General features: G+C 39.5%; 1 protein-coding gene across 1 annotated transcript in view; it reads right to left on the bottom strand.

Annotated features, from left to right (window-relative positions):
* Positions 1-16,168, bottom strand: part of LOC136858052 (probable multidrug resistance-associated protein lethal(2)03659) — a 327,592-nt gene that overhangs the window by 13,482 nt on the left and 297,942 nt on the right. The window contains exons 22-24 of the mRNA XM_068229848.1: positions 11,021-11,190; positions 4,122-4,251; positions 683-793 (exon numbers count right to left, since the gene is read on the bottom strand). Coding sequence (XP_068085949.1) covers positions 683-793; positions 4,122-4,251; positions 11,021-11,190 — 411 coding nt within the window. The remainder of the gene's footprint in view (positions 1-682; positions 794-4,121; positions 4,252-11,020; positions 11,191-16,168) is intronic.

Raw genomic sequence — 16,168 nt, 5'->3', positions numbered from 1 at the left:
CACGCTGCTGCAGTGAGTGGGAAATACGATACACGAAGGCGACGGATGATCCACCCGCCAAATAAAGCATCAAATACCAGTAAATATGCTTAAAAATGAGGTTGCGTAAATTACACAAGCACATAAGAATTCGTCCTAGGGGAAGAGTACTGACCGTACTGGAGGTTATATTGGTCAAAAATAGGAAGAAAATCGAAAGAGGAGTTAAAAATCGGAAAGTTTCCAGGTAAATCGGAAGGGTTGGCAGGTATGCAGAAATATGCATATGTGGTTTTGTCAGAATAATTTTTGTTTCAATTTTGCAGTAATTTAAGTTAAAAATTATATTAGCAAGAATGTCGCCAATAGCAGAGGAAATGGTGCCGGCAAAGTAGCGGCACATATGGAACTGACATGTCCCTGTATTTCAGGTAAAAGATCTTGTAGCCTAGAAGGGAATTGTGAATGGCAGAGACCACCAGGAAGACCTAGAAAATGATGTCTGCACAGCAAGAATAGATATAAGATGCTTGGTCGAAGAGGGAATGCTGGAGGAAGATGGCTGGCGAGGTTATGGACCAAGTGAGGTTCAAAATAACACTGGAGGGAGGAAGGGAGGGAGAGAGGGAGTGAGTGAGTAAGAGATTCCTAAGAGCAGCACAGACTAGGTCAGTAGCTGCAGTATTTACAGATAATGTCTCACCTCTTGAGCAATTTTTGTAAGCTGCTCCACCATGTGTTTTCCAGTTTCTTGTACCATTTTGTAGAAGTATCCCGCACTGTTCCGGAGCAAAATGTGGGGATGATCAAACTCCTGAAAATAATACATTACATGTCAAGAACACCAGGTCTACAGAACTTTGAGGAGCACAAAAGCAGTAGGATTACAATATGAAGATAAAATTACAATTCAGGAAGACAAATTGGGGCAAATATTCATTTAAGGAAGAGAAGAAAGGGATTGGAATAATTACCAAGGGAGGTGTTTGATAAATTTCCAAAATCTTTGAAATTAAAGAGAAGACTTGGTAAATAACAACTGGCTGACTGCCCTAAATGCAGATCAAATGTAACTGGTTGATTGATTGACTGATTGCTTGAATGAATGAATGATCACAAAGCTGACATGAATTACTGAGTATACGCCACTCTCTAAATGGATGTTGTTTGTGTCACGCTCTTCTTTTTGCAGCAACCTTCATGGTAACTTTTTCTTTTTTTTTCCTGTTAATAAAAGAGTTTGGCCAATTATAGACTGCTTAGAAACTAAGACTATGGTACAGCATTTTCCTTTTCCTTTCCTTCCCACAACTCCTTCATACGTCGGCTGATTGCCTGCGCCTGTTCCCCTGATAACACTCTGAGGTTGACATTGAATATGCAAAAGCAAAAAATCTGCAGAAGTATTCTGTCACCAGAAGGCCACCCTGTTGTTTATTATGTCATCCCCGATCTTCAGTCTTTGTATCTCTTCCAGCCAAATGGTGGTGTGTTCTAATTTCGAGATATAATAATAAAAAAATTGTTAGCCTATTGTTATTCATTTTGTGAAGGTAATCATAAAATTGTAGTCTTCATCTTTTAATTGTGTCTGCAGTTGTTTCTGTTGCGATAGAGGTTGTTATTTTTTTTGTTTCATCCAAATATCTTTATTCTTTTGGGGTCCAAGTATTTTGCCTTCTTTCTTTTCCAGTTCCTCCTGTTCACCTCTTTTGCTGAAAGTTAAACATTCTGATCCATACACTGACTGAGCAAATGTCATGGGATAGCAGAGCACTGATGCGCAGGTGTGTTGTCTGCGCACCACACGCCCCCTGTGCCAGCGGCACTTGTATAGTAGACCTTGTGAGCAGAGGCTGTGCATGTGACAGGTGTAACATGGAATGTCATCGTGAGCTGACACCGTTCGAACAGGGTATGGTGGTTGATGGTGCCCGACGGATGGGAAGTGCGATTTCAGAAGTGGTGCGGCAATTCAGCTTCACACGATCAAGCGTATCCAGGGTGTATCGTGAATGGTTGAATGCGGGTGTCACTGTCCACAACAGACGAACGACCGTCCGTCCAGCCACCTTCGATGACCGTGACCGGCGACATCTGAGACGGATTGTCAATAGTGACAGACGGGCAACCGTGCGACAAATCACGGCTCAATTCAACACAGGCCATGCTAGACACGTCTCCCAGTGGACAATCCGTAGGAACATGGGTTCTATAGGGTATGGGAGCCGGCGTCGCACACGGATGCCACTGTTAACCAAACATCATCGGTCACAACGACGAGCATTTGTCGCCAGTCACCAGGGATGGACACTGGAACAATGGCGTAACATGATATGGTCGGACGAATCACAATTTCAGCTGCACCATGCTGATGGGAGGCACCGTGTATGGCGCAGACCACATGAAGCGATGGATCCAGCCTGCCTCGAAGGTGTGGTCCAGGGCGGTGGTGTCTCTGTTATGGTCTGCGGTGCATTTTCCTAGTTGTTCTGGAAGAGACTTTTGAATGGTCCACAGTATGTTGAGCTGCTGGGAGACCATCTCCACCCATTTTTGGCCTTCCAGCGCCCAGACGGTTCTGCGGTGTTTCAAGATGATAACGCGCCGCCACATCGCTCCCACGTCGCCATGGAATGGTTCCAGGAACATGCAGCGGAGGTCCAATGACTGCCATGGCCACCCAGGAGCCCCGATATGAACTCTATCGAGAATATCTGGGATGTCCTGGAACGCAGGCTTGTGCCATGGATCCTGCACCCACGAACAGACCAGCATTGGTGGCCGTTGTGCAAACGATTTGGTGTCAGCTGCATCCAGAGGACCACCAGGGACTTTTCGACTCACTTCCATGGCATCTCACTGCAGTCTGCAGGGCCAGAGGAGGCCCCACATGCTATTAGGTGACTATCCCATGACATTTGCTAAGTCAGTGTATAATACCTCTGGTTTAATTACAGCTGTGTAGGAGTTGATTTTTGCCTGAAACGATCTCAAATGTTTGTTGTAACGGTGTTGGATGAGTTTGAAAGCCATGCCCTTCTTCTTCCATCTCTTTGACTGGATCCATTCTATGGTCAGTACAGTGGTCTTCAGATGCCTCTGGGTTCGATTCCCAGTCACGATGGGGAATTCAACTGGCTAACTAGCCAGTCCTAGGGTTACTAAATTCAATATCAGAACAAGTGATAAACTAATAAGTGAATTGGCTGTGCAGATTGGGTTGCGTAGCTGTGAGCTTGCATTCTGGAGATGGTGGGTTCGAATCCCACCAAGGTAGTCTTGAAGATGTTTTTTTGTGCTTTCCCATTTTCACAGCAGGAAAATGCTCGGGCTGTACCTTAATTAAGGCCATGCTTGCTACCTTACCAATCCTAGCCTTTTGCAAGTTCACATCGCTGAAAACCTCTGGTGCACTGCTGCAACGTCAAAAATAAAGTGATTAACTAGCCATCCGCTCGATACATCTGAACAAGTTATTAACTAAAAGAAATAAATGTGCTGATTGGATTAAAGCCATATATATATTATAATTAACAAAGTCGATCTTTCTGCCAAATTACCGAGCTCGATAGCTGCAGTCGCTTAAGTACGGCCAGAATCCAGTATTCGGGAGATAGTGGGTTCGAACCCCACTGTCGGCAGTCCTGAAGATGGTTTTCCGTGGTTTCTCATCTTCACAACTTTATTAAGGCCACGGCCGCTTCCTTCCCATTCCTAGCCCTTTCCTGCCTCATCGTCACCGTAAGATCTGTCTGTGTCGGTGCAACGTAAAACCAATTGTAAAATAACATTGGCCTTCATCAGGGCATGTGAAGGTCTGCCTCTGACAATGAGCTAAGAAATTCTTCGAAGGAACGTAGAAGTCACGACCATACTATTCATGCCCCCTCCCCACCAACTGGACTCAGGGATCGTCACGCTGTGCTGTGGCTTTAATCCAATTAGCGTATTTATTTCTTCATTTATTTTAATACAATGAGCCACGAGAACCTACCTTAGTTATTTACTAGTCCGTTGCTGGGCAGATGAAGCACATGTATACACAACTCAAAATTCAATGAAAGTGGAAAGCTGAAAACATTTCTAGCAGCATCGATATGATGTGAAGATTTGAGAAACCCACATGGAGTGGAACTTACCACCATGCTTCCTGAATCCATAACCAGCACCTTGTCGGAGTCCATGATGGTGTTCAGCCTGTGAGCCACCGTCAGCACCGTGCACTCCCTAAACTTGTCCCTTATGGTGGTCTGGATCAGGCTGTCCGTACTGAAACAGACACACAATATAGCATTACAGGGTGTCCGGCTTGACTATATAACAAAATAAACATTACTATCTTAAGAAGTAATAGTGATAATCATTGGCGGATTGCTTCTACAAGTACACATTTTTAAAATTTTTAAAATCTACTACACCTGGATACGCGTACCATTAATGATGCGACAGATGCCGAAACTGCATTCCACCTATCTGCACGTGTTTTGTTGCACTGCAAATGTAGCATTTGCGATAGCTGCTCGAATGCTGATTTAATCCTAGAACTGCGGACCGTCTTTCTAGAAGACGGTGCACTGTTTTGTCAAGTGCGATCGTCTTTCTGACAGATGGTGTCGTTCTTCAGCTGTAGATTTATAACAAGATACCACATGGCACTAATATAGGTGCCAGATGAATACTGATACTTTTATCTTCACTTTCAAAAGTCTGAAAAACAAGCAATGTTCTGGAGAGGTTTATTTAGCTGTAGAAATGAAAGTACTTTGATATGTTCTTAGAATCAAGATGGCAGCCTGCTTTGTTGAGGGTTCTGAAATCAAGCGCTTGATTTTCAAAGATCCTAGTGACGGTACTGTTGGTGACAATGAATATGGTGTTAATTCCGATGAGGAAATCATTCCTGAAAGTAACGAAAGTGACAGCGAAGTACAAGGTGCCTCAGAAGTAATGGGAAATTCCAAAAGCCGGAATGATGTTCAAGTCTGTGAAGGTTATGTTGTTACTATTGGCAGTACGCCAATATTTGAAGAAGCCAATGAATGGATAAGTGTGAACTGTTGATATTTTTGTAGATTGTTATAAGGAATCTGATCACACCACAGGAAATATGAAACTGACCTAAGAAAACTAAGATAATCTGTAGTTTCAAGATTCGTGAAAAAACTCAAAATCCGATTCAAGGAAAAAAATGCGGTTTACTTAGCAATCTAAATGAAAAGTGAAGAACTGTGCGGGAATACATAAGAACATACTTGTGTTTTTCAGAATATTATATTTTAGGAATAAATTATCTGTCAGAAATTATTTTCTTAGAGCAAAATATATCAACAATTCCCTTTATTCAATAAATATATAATTTTATTTTACAATAGTCAGAAATTGTAGCAATGTCTTTTTATTATTTCTGTGATCCTTGTGTAGATCAGTCTTTCAGCTTTCTATTGATGTATAACATGGATTTATTAGGATTAATATGTGATTACAGGCATGGCTTACTTTTCATGATGGGTACTGAGGAAAATAACTGCAGCAGTTCTAGGGTTAAATGTGAAAACTGCATTTAACGTGTGAATTTGTAATTAAGCAAGCATCTCAACGTACAGTTGGCATGCAAGGTAAGTGCCCCATCCGTCTCTCTCCTTCGAAGGTTAGGCAGCTCAGACGACTGTACAACACACCACGTGTCTCACTAGCTGTCTGCTAAGCTTGTACGACATTGTTTTTGGCTGGAGTATCAACTTTGACTAAGTGACGATGTTCCCCACGTACATATCAATCAGGAAATGGCACAGACACCTTCGGGAAACTGGCAGATCGCTTTCGATAGCACGCTGATGGTGCGGAAGTGCACTATGGATTCAGCATCTGCAACACCACTACTGATATGCATATTGAGGTGTATCAGGTATGTAAAACATTTTGAGGGCAAAAGTTCAGTAAGACCATTTTCGAGTGCACGCATCTAGGCACAATTGCACTGTATTTTGTTGCAGCGACGCTACTTTTGAATTTACGAATCACGTACAGTGACAAAGCCATTGTTCTGGATACATTAGGGTATGTTAGTGACAAAACAATTGGTCTGGATTGGTTAGGGTAGGTTAGTGACAAAGCCATTGGCCTGGTCCAAGCAATGGGGGTCTAGGGACATAAGCCCCCAGGTTAGAAGCCACGAAGCGGCCCTTAGGCCTCTAGTATCCCACGTGAGTCTTCCATTGGTCTGGACACGAGTTTAATAGAGTTCTTTCTTTACAGAGTGCATTCACTTGTTTATTTATTGTGCAGTTGTGCATTTCTTGTGCGCGGTTTGGTAACGTAATTCATTTCACTCCATTGCTGGGAGTGATATCATATCCCACTGTGTCTCACCCAATGGAAATGCTGGTACATAGATGGACTATGGCGCGTGATAAATTGCATTAGGTTATAAAAGCAAAATTATTTCTGGGGGACAGTGGGTGGGTTCTTAGCAGTCGCAGTGAACACATTTCCCCTCTACAAGGTCTAGTTAAGATTTCTAACATATTTCATCCTTATCATGCTATAAAAGTGTGGTAAGTCATACTGAATTTCTACCTATTTTGAGTTTCTCTGCTTGTAGAACCAAACCACCAATGAGTATCTCTATTACTTCTCAAGATATTAATTTTTATTTTTATTATACATTTGAGTCAGACACGCTGTAGTTTACTCTGTTTATCTCCTTACCTACAATTAATGGAAAATAAATAAATAATAATAATAATAATAATAATAATAATAATAATAATAATAATAATAATAATAATAATAATAATAATAATAATAATAATAATAATAATAATAATAATAATAATAGTACCGGGCGGTACACCTCCATGATGCAAATTCAAATATTGCGCCAGTCGAAACTCCTCTACAGGAGAACGCCTGAACTTTAACAAACTATATTAATCCAATGCTTTCTCGAAAGATGTCACCACAGTAAATTTGGTAATTTTGCAGTCTCTGAACGGTGTCTATTTCGACTTGTGTTTGTTTCCACCGGATCAAGAAATTTGGACGTTCTCTAACGGATGTCTCTAAAACACGGTAATAACGCACTCTGGTGTAAAGGAATGAACTGTCCTGAAGAAATTTAACATTCATAAGTTTTGTTTTGCTAAATTTTGTTCTGTGGTTTGAGAGTTGGCAATGTTAATCCTTTCTTTCCGCCAGTTTTGAAATTAGCCAATCCCGAATTTCTTAAATTAATTTTCGGCCAATCGAGGCTTTCTTCCTCACCCTGCTCTGTAACTGTGTTCTGTAACCAATAAACTGCTGTGGGTGTGTCTTATCATTCACGAAAGGTCTCGAATGTTCCACGAGGGTATATAAACTGCTGATTTTCTGGTCTCCTGGCCACTTCAGTAACATCTCTCCTAGTGTGATTATGTAGCAGGGGGAGGGAAGCGCCTCTTTCTTCGGGCAGCAGTTCATCCATTAGGTAATGGCCATTTAATAACCTCATTTCTCGCTAGCTCAGCAGGTTAACCCTCGGGGCAGGTTCGAAACTTTTCTCATGTAACCTATCTTTAAAATGTAATAGACACTTGGTAAAACTTCGTCTCTTTAACTATAAATTGGGATAGAGAGTGCTAAACCCTCTCGAGCTCCCACTCCTATTGTTTTGAGGTGACGTTGTTTTCACAACCGTTTCTTCCTTTCTTAATGTAGTAAAGTCTCTTATACAAGTCACCTCTTTAGTATGGGATTAGCCCTTGTGTATGCGGCCTACCTGCCAAGTAGGTTTTAAAAGTGTATTAGGAGTGCAAGTTACGCCTCCAGTCAAGTTGGTATTTTGGGCCATGTAATTAACCTGCTTCTTTACTGAATAGGCCCAGTAGGTTGGGTATTTATTACCCCTGTTCTTGGTATGCCTTGAGGGCAGTTTGAAGTATAGTTTGTTGTGGCCTTTGATGGGCTTGAACCTTGAGAGTGGGTTTGCTCTTTCTTAAATTTGATTTCTGTGTGCCTCGTGGAGGCTTAATATGGTAATCAGGAGCCAGTGCTCCTTGGCATGATTGGGGTTTTCTCCCCCTTTGTTTGAACTTGGTATATAGGTAAAGTCGGGCTCATAGCTCAAGGTTCGCGAGTGTCGGGCTCGAAGCCCAAATTTTGTAACGAAATAAAATTGTACTTTCTTAATTTGTTGATCTGCTACTTGGTACCCGTTATATTCTGTTATTTATTTACCTTGAAAAGAAAATATAACCTTTGTTAAAGTTTTAAATTAACTTTAATTTCGTAAGTTGAGACCTATTCCACCCAGCACCTTCTTTCACCTCTGCTGTTCCACGGGTAACCCCGTAATAATAATAATAATAATAATAATAATAATAATAATAATAATAATAATAATAATAATAATAATAATAATAATAATAATAATAATAAATAATTTCGTGTGGCTATTTCTAGCCGGGTGCAGCCCTTGTAAGGCAGACCCTCCGATGAGGGTGGGCGGCATCTGCCACGTGTAGGTAACTGCGTGTTATTGTGGTGGAGGATAGTGTTATGTGTGGTGTGTGAGTTACCCGGGACCCTCTGAACCGAAGGCCAGTATGCTGACCATTCAGCCGAGTCGGACATAATAATAATAATAATAATAATAATAATAATAATAATAATAATAATAATAATAATAATAATAATAATAATAATAATAATAAGAATAAGAAGAAGAAGAAGAAGAAGAAGAAGAAGAAGAAGAAGAAGAAGAAGAAGAAGAAGAAGAAGAAGAAGAAGAAGAAGAAGAAGAAGAAAGTCTGTCGCTCATGGTTGTTAACTGCTCTGTTTCTGCCATCAGGTTTGCTTGGTCTGTGCTAACCATCTTACATGTAACCGGCCCAGCTCATCAAGTTACGAATTACTTCGGATGCTCCTAAATATTCTCATCCAACATACATAAGTAGACACCTTCAATTTTTCTTGAATTCTTTATGGTAGTGTTAAATCTTAATCTTCTTTTGAATCTTCAAGCATTAAACTTCAGAAAATTTTCGTTTTATATATCAAATTTTTATCCTTTCTCTTTCTTACACAATATATATTTTCAAACCAACATCTATCTCCTTTACTTCCTTCATAATCAGACATCAGACTCATATATATTAACATATCACCGTGGCAATACTTTTCTTTTCTTTAACATTATTATTACAAAGAACTATTATAGCACATATCATCATGTTGGGGAGAGTTTACAAAGAGGAAGCTTCATCTGTTGGCTACATTTTTAATGGCTTTGTTCATGTAATATCAGCTCATAGGCTGAATTGTTAACATAGTGGTCTTTGGTTCAAAGGCTTCTGGGTTCAATTCCCTGCCAGGGTAGGGGATTTCAATTTCTTCTTTACCTTCATTTCCCATATCCAGTCTTCTGGATCGGGTTGTGCACAGTTTTCTATCCCTCCACCACTGCCTTACTTCCTCCAACATTTCTTCTACTTTTACTCCTCTCTTCTCTATACACTTCTTCACCATATCCATCCACTTACTCCTATCATTTTCTCCATAAACACAGTCTTTAAATCTCTATCCTCTTCCATTCTCATCATGTGTCCATACAATTTCAGCTTACTGTTCTCTATCTTGTCTTGCAGTTTAGGGAATCCAATTCTCTCTCTGATTTCTATATCTCTGATTGCATCCCGTTATGTCTTCCCAAATATTCCTCTAAAGAAATTCATCTTGGCTATGTGGATTGTTTTCATCATGTTTTGTTGCTGTCCATGTGCCCGTCGCATATGTCAAAATGGTGTGTAATAACCGAATATATTTGTTCCATTTCTCTGGGACATCCCGGTTCCACACTGTACCTCTTACACATAGGTAAAACCCAATCATTGGCTTGCTGGATTTTCCCACTGTCTGCAAGTATATTCCCCAAATGTTTGAAGCTTTTCACAACTTCTAATAGTTTTCCATTTACTTCAATATTCTGAAGAATGGAAAGAACATATGTTCTATTCTATTCTATCCTGGTGTCTTTTGTTGTATTTATATTATTACATACATACATACATTATCATTATAGACTGTTATGCCTTTCAGCGTTCAGTCTGCAAGCCTCTGTGAATTTACTAAACGTCTCCACAATCCTCGATTTGCAACTAGTGTTGTGGCCTCATTTAGTTCCATACCTCTTATCTTTAAATCATTAGAAACCGAGTCTAACCATCGTCGTCTTGGTCTCCCTCTACTTCTCTTACCCTCAATAGCAGAGTCCATTATTCTCCTAGGTAACCTATCCTCCTCCATTCGCCTCACATGACCCCACCACCGAAGTCAGTTTATGCGTACAGCTTCATCCATCGAGTTCATTCCTAAATGAGCCTTTATCTCCTCATTCCGAGTACCCTCCTGCCATTGTTCCCACCTGTTTGTACCAGCAATCACTCTTGCTACTTTCATGTCTGTTACTTCTAACTTATGAATAAGATATCTTGAGTCCACCCAGCTTTCACTCCCGTAAAGCAATATTGGTCTGAAAACAGACCGATGTAAAGATAGTTTCGTTTATATTTTCTTCCACTACGTTCATCCCTATTCGTCTGATGTCCTCTCTGATACTTCTCAAGCACACACGGTGTGATAGAACACCGCAATTAGAGCTTAATGTTGTCATCAGCTCCCGCATGGAGCACTGTGCCAGCATACAGCGAGCCACCTGGTGACGAACAAACGTGCCACTACAGTAAAACAATCATAAATTCAAACCCTCATTATTGTAGAAGACTTCCTCGTGAATTGAGATTTTCTTCTGAAGATGCAGAGCAAAGTTTTCAGCAAAACGTAAAGAGTTTCACCTTGTTTCCTTGACGCGGCAAAAGCCCATATCATGTCTTCAAATGCGGCCCGTGAAAGCAGCAATGTTAACATAGGATTAGAACTGATGATTATGATGCTGGTCAGTTTCCTGAATTCTACAGCAGTAGCCTCACTCTATGGATATCGTCTACAAACTCAGCCACAGAATGTTCACACACTAACAAGTTCAATTAATCTTTTCACTCACTAAGGGTCGACGTTGGCTGTAGCCTCGTCCAGCATCAGGATCTTGTTATTCCTGATGAGGGCACGTGCCAGGCACACCAGCTGGCGCTGGCCGACGCTGAAGTTGCAGCCTCCCTCTGCCACTCTCGTCTGCAGACCGTAGTCCTCGTGCAGGGCATCCTTCAGTTCCACCTACAACCATCACAAATATTGTATTATTCCACCTATTCAATACTTTACATTACTTGCAATGCAAATATTTATATCAGCCTTAATTGAGTTTGTCGAGTCCTTGAAAAAATCTTCTTATAAAGTAATAAAACTAGTGTTAAAAGCTACATGTACAGTACAATGACATACATTATGATATATGGATAGATACATGAATGGATATTAAAATATGTCATGATACAGTAAAAGTATACAATGTATTATATTGTCGGTAATTCTGTGAATGGTATTTCAAATGCACTTCACATCTAAATGAGAGAAGTACAGAAGATAACCCACTGTATATACTAGCATATGATCATTTTAGGAACAAGAAAAAATAAGAAAAAATTTGATCTTAAATTTATATAAGTATTCTTATTCCGTTCAACAAAATTTTATGTATTGATCATTTTCATAATATTTCATTAGTGTCTTTAGTTTTCTTTATTCATTGATATGGTGATTTAGGACACAATACTTATTTAAATTGTAAAAACAAAAGATAGCGTAATATTCTTTGAACTGACATCACTGATGAAGGGAATGGATAACTTCCCGAAACATGTATTGTCCCCGTGAAAATTGGCGATTTTATGAATATTTTAACAAGTGGAAAGCAAAGATTTTATTGTCTGCTTGAAGCCGCAACACATCACTTGGGAACTCGTGGCGAGGTGAGAACGAGTTTTTTTGTCATTCAGAGGGGTGCGATACGTCACCGGCAGGACTGTGTCAAGGTTATAGCTAACCACGTGACTACCTTCGCACGCGCGACCCAGCTTGTTTCTAGAATAGTCTGCGCAAATTAAAGGTGATCATCAGCCAATTACCGTTCTCGCTGAAGAACACGCCTTCCTGGGCTAATTATAAAAGGCCTTGCTTCGAGTGAATCGCTCTCTTAACGCTTAATGCTCTTCGCTTTACGCTCTTCTTAATGCTTGTTCGCTGCGTGAGACATCACCTCATCGGACCACGTGGAAGGAGAAATTTCAAGACAAGTCGACGCCCGTTCTACCAGAATTTAGTCTGATAATTAGTGAATTCTGTGGAATAAAAACGTCTAGGAGCCAAGTTAAGTGTGACAGTGTAGACGAGCTGTTTATATTCTGCGTGTGCTTGTTCAAAATACTTAATTTTGTCATCTCAGTTACAGCTTGTGACCAGCAATCAACGAAGACGTCTTGGAATTGAAGATCTCAAGATGAAGAATTCCGCAACTACCAACATCATTTCATCGAGGGACATCCATCACAGAGCCTCCATGGAGCTGTAAAAATGTAAGGCGTCTCTGGTAATTGGAAGAAGACTGGCCGGAGTATGCTGAAATAACTGACTGTCGACGGGAATCGAACTCTACAAAAACTTGAGTACCTCTTTAATTTAATTTATCTGTCCTATCTTCTGTACAACTAGAGGTCTTTCTTCTTAAGTCGTAGATCTATCAGTTTGCTGTAGTTAGAAATATTTCATTTTCCTACTTCTTAAGGTGTCATGGTAGACTAGGTACGTGTGAATGAGATTTTGAAATCTATTAGAGTAGACATGTAGGTTGTCTTTGACTGACTTCCCATGCTTAAGGAGCTTAAGTTTAATAATCACTGACCACACGATAAATCCACTTTCTTTATAATATTGAAAGTTACCGGACGGGAAATTTGCGTGTACATTTTGAGTGAATAGGGTCGAACCTAGTGTCTTTTAAAATCACTTGTTGTTTTTTTTATGATGAAGTCATCTAATTTTACTACATTCCAGGAGAATCAGTAGATGTAATAATCACTTAAATGATAATAATATTGATTAAAGATCGGGTAAAACAGAAGTAAACGCTCGTGAGCCATAAAACTACTGTAGAATTCCTAAATGTGAGATAGAATGTGCTCTGTTCATGTAGGGTCTGGAATATGGCCTATCCTGAGGGATATTTGTTGCATAATTGAGTAAATGATGAATTAGTGGTGATATTGATTTATTCTTGTGTATTTGGAACGCAAGATAGATTATAATTAGTGGAGCACGTGTTTGTGAGTGTATTTCACAGGTAGGAAGTAAAAATAATGCGAGTAAGGCTCACGCTTGCGGTAAATTCAACCTGTAGCCCACATGATGGTAGTGCTTATGGATTTTACTAGAATCTTCTATTATTATCTCATGAATTAGATGAACTTGCACTGATATGTGAAATGTATTTCTATCAAGTGATACTCATGACTTCGATCACTAGCCACCATTAATGTAAGAGAATTTCTGTGCACGAATTATTTCTGCGAGACATTACGCGTCCCGACCATCGATAAAAATCATAACTAAAATTGCCAAGTCAGGATTCGCTGTAAATAGTGTACATAAAACGTGTTTCCCTAGTGTGAATGTGTGTGTAAATGTGTATATTTCTCTTGTGCCATGTTTATTTCATTTAATTTTGATCTGGTCGCGCACTCGCCGTGACGCGGATCACATTCATCGTTGTGTGTTGCCTTAAGAAATAATTTCATGCCCTTAAGGGAAAGTTTAATTAAATTAAGTCAAGGAAGACTAGGAAGGAATTTAATTTTTATTTGCGAGATTTAAAAGGAAAGATCATCTCGTTACTTTGTAAAGGCACTCGATTTGTAACAAAATTTATTTAACTAGCTCACACGTTGGTAATGTAAATTTCCAAAAATCTGAAATACTTTAAGATTAATTTGAGTAGAGATGAAATGCAAAGATTAAAGGTAGAAATTTGTCAGCCGCATGATTGCTTCGAAACATTGTGAAAATAAGTCATTAATAATTAATCAAAAATCATTACTCTGAAATATTAATGATGAACATTAGATAAATGATGCGGTGGAGAACTAGTAAGAACACGATCGTGTTACAATGAAACAAGTTAATTGAATGCTAATAATAATAATAATAATCAAGATAATAATTAATTAATTTAAGAATTTTGGAAACAGTTTTTCTTTGCTACTGAAGTTCACGTTAGTGTCATTAACCATTATTAAATATTGTAAATGATTAATTCAGCTGTGTACATAGCAAAGACCACGTGTTGAGGCAACTTTAAATTGGTGAAACTTTGAACACATGTTTATTTAGTTCTTTCAGTTAAATGTTTGGTTTAAAAAGGCAAGTGGCCTAATTACTTCTTTGGTTTCATTTACAGCACAGTAGAGCTGGAGATATGAACACAAGTCACTCTAGATCGAGGAAGAAACCCGATATTATGAAAGCTCTGTTATGTAAAAAGAGGAAATATTAGCAAGAATATTTTGTTGTTTAATTGCTTATGTGAATAAATGTCAGAGTGTTGTTTTAATATTTCTTTTTATCCTGCTTGGTCATCAATCCTTACAACCCTTAAATGCCTCTAGAAAGTGATAGCCAACGATCGAACGGTCCACCTTGGGACTCATCGCTCGATGGCTGGGCTTAGCTCGGGAAAAATGGGGGCATTTAAGATGGCTTAATCCAAGCGTGGGGCTCGAGATTGGCTTATCCAAGCTCGAAAATGATCTTGTGCTGTCCAGTGTTTATGACATTGACAAGATCAGATGACCAATTAAATTAGGCTGACTCTGACACATTTATTCGCCCAAATTCTTGTGGCTAACATAAGCACATGTTAAATGTAACTTGTATGAATATTGTTAAAAACAAATTCTTGCTGGTAATTAGAAATTTGAATTTGCTGCGATGATAATTAATTAAAGTTAGACTCATAATTGCGACCGATATTGGTGAAAATTTGGAACTTTCATGATATCGACAAATCGGTGCCTTCACAAATTTGATAGAGTTCGATTCCCAATATTTCAGTAGTCCGGTTAGAATCCTTCCAATACCAGAATAGCCATTTAATGAATAATTGTAACTATGGAGGACTTAAGGCAGATGTTGTTGGCAATGGAGGAGAGGATCAATGCTAACTTAGAACAAAAACTTAATGAAAATCAAACTAATTTAGAGAAGAACCTAGAGAAAACTTTAGAGAAAAACTTAGAGAAAGGACTCTTTGAACTCAATAATAGTCAAACTAACTTAGAGAAAAACTTAGAGAAAGGACTCTCTGAACTCCACAATAGTCAGGTACACTTAGAAAAAGGACTTAATGATCTCAGTGACGCACAAATAAACCTCGAAAAATCTCTCGGGGAAGCTATTGAAGAAAAGTTGACGGACATTAAAAACCAAACTGAAGAAGGTTTAGGGAAAATATGTTCGGACATTAAACTTTTTAACGGCAAGCTAGCCTCAATGCAGAGCGAGCTCGTAATAGTCAAGAATGATTTCGCTTCTATGAAAAAGGAGGTAAACGAAAACATTGCCAAGTCTATGGCGGGCATGTCCAATGAATTCAGTGAACGACTGGCGAACGTTCAGCAGGACATATTAACTGGAATCGACAAATACAAGGGCGAAGTTGAACAATCATTCCTGAATATTGAGGAAAAGATTGACACAAATTCAGAGGACCTTAAGGTTACGAAAACGGCTTGGGCGAAGAAATTCATTGGATTAAACGAGAAACTACAACAAGTCGAAAAGGGCATTCTCGACAAAATCGAGACATCCCAAGTCGATACCTCGGAACGGATGGATTATATCCACGAGTCGCTTGAGGATAGTTGGGGCGAAATAAAAACCATTAAAACCACCCTGATGAATGCCATACATAAGGTCACGACTGAGTCAAAAACTGAAACCGAAGGGATTCGAAAGGAGTACACGGATGGAATTAAGGAGCTTGTACATGAAATGCATCTCCTGAAAATCCAGAACGAGAACACTAGCAAGGTCACAAACTCATTGCTAGAGAAGCAGGCATTACTGGAGCAACGTGTAACCGGCACGGGTCTGACGTCAACTCCACTTGCAACTGCAGGGACAGGCGCTGCGAATACAATTGACATTTCTTCAGAGCCGACAGTAAATGCGTCTCAAATGAATACAACCGGCCAGACGCAAA

This window comes from Anabrus simplex, chromosome 1, assembly GCF_040414725.1.
Source record: "Anabrus simplex isolate iqAnaSimp1 chromosome 1, ASM4041472v1, whole genome shotgun sequence".
Lineage (NCBI taxonomy): Eukaryota > Metazoa > Arthropoda > Insecta > Orthoptera > Tettigoniidae > Anabrus > Anabrus simplex.
The sequence above is the reverse complement of the archived record's forward strand: the minus strand, read 5'-3'. Positions and strand labels throughout refer to the sequence as shown.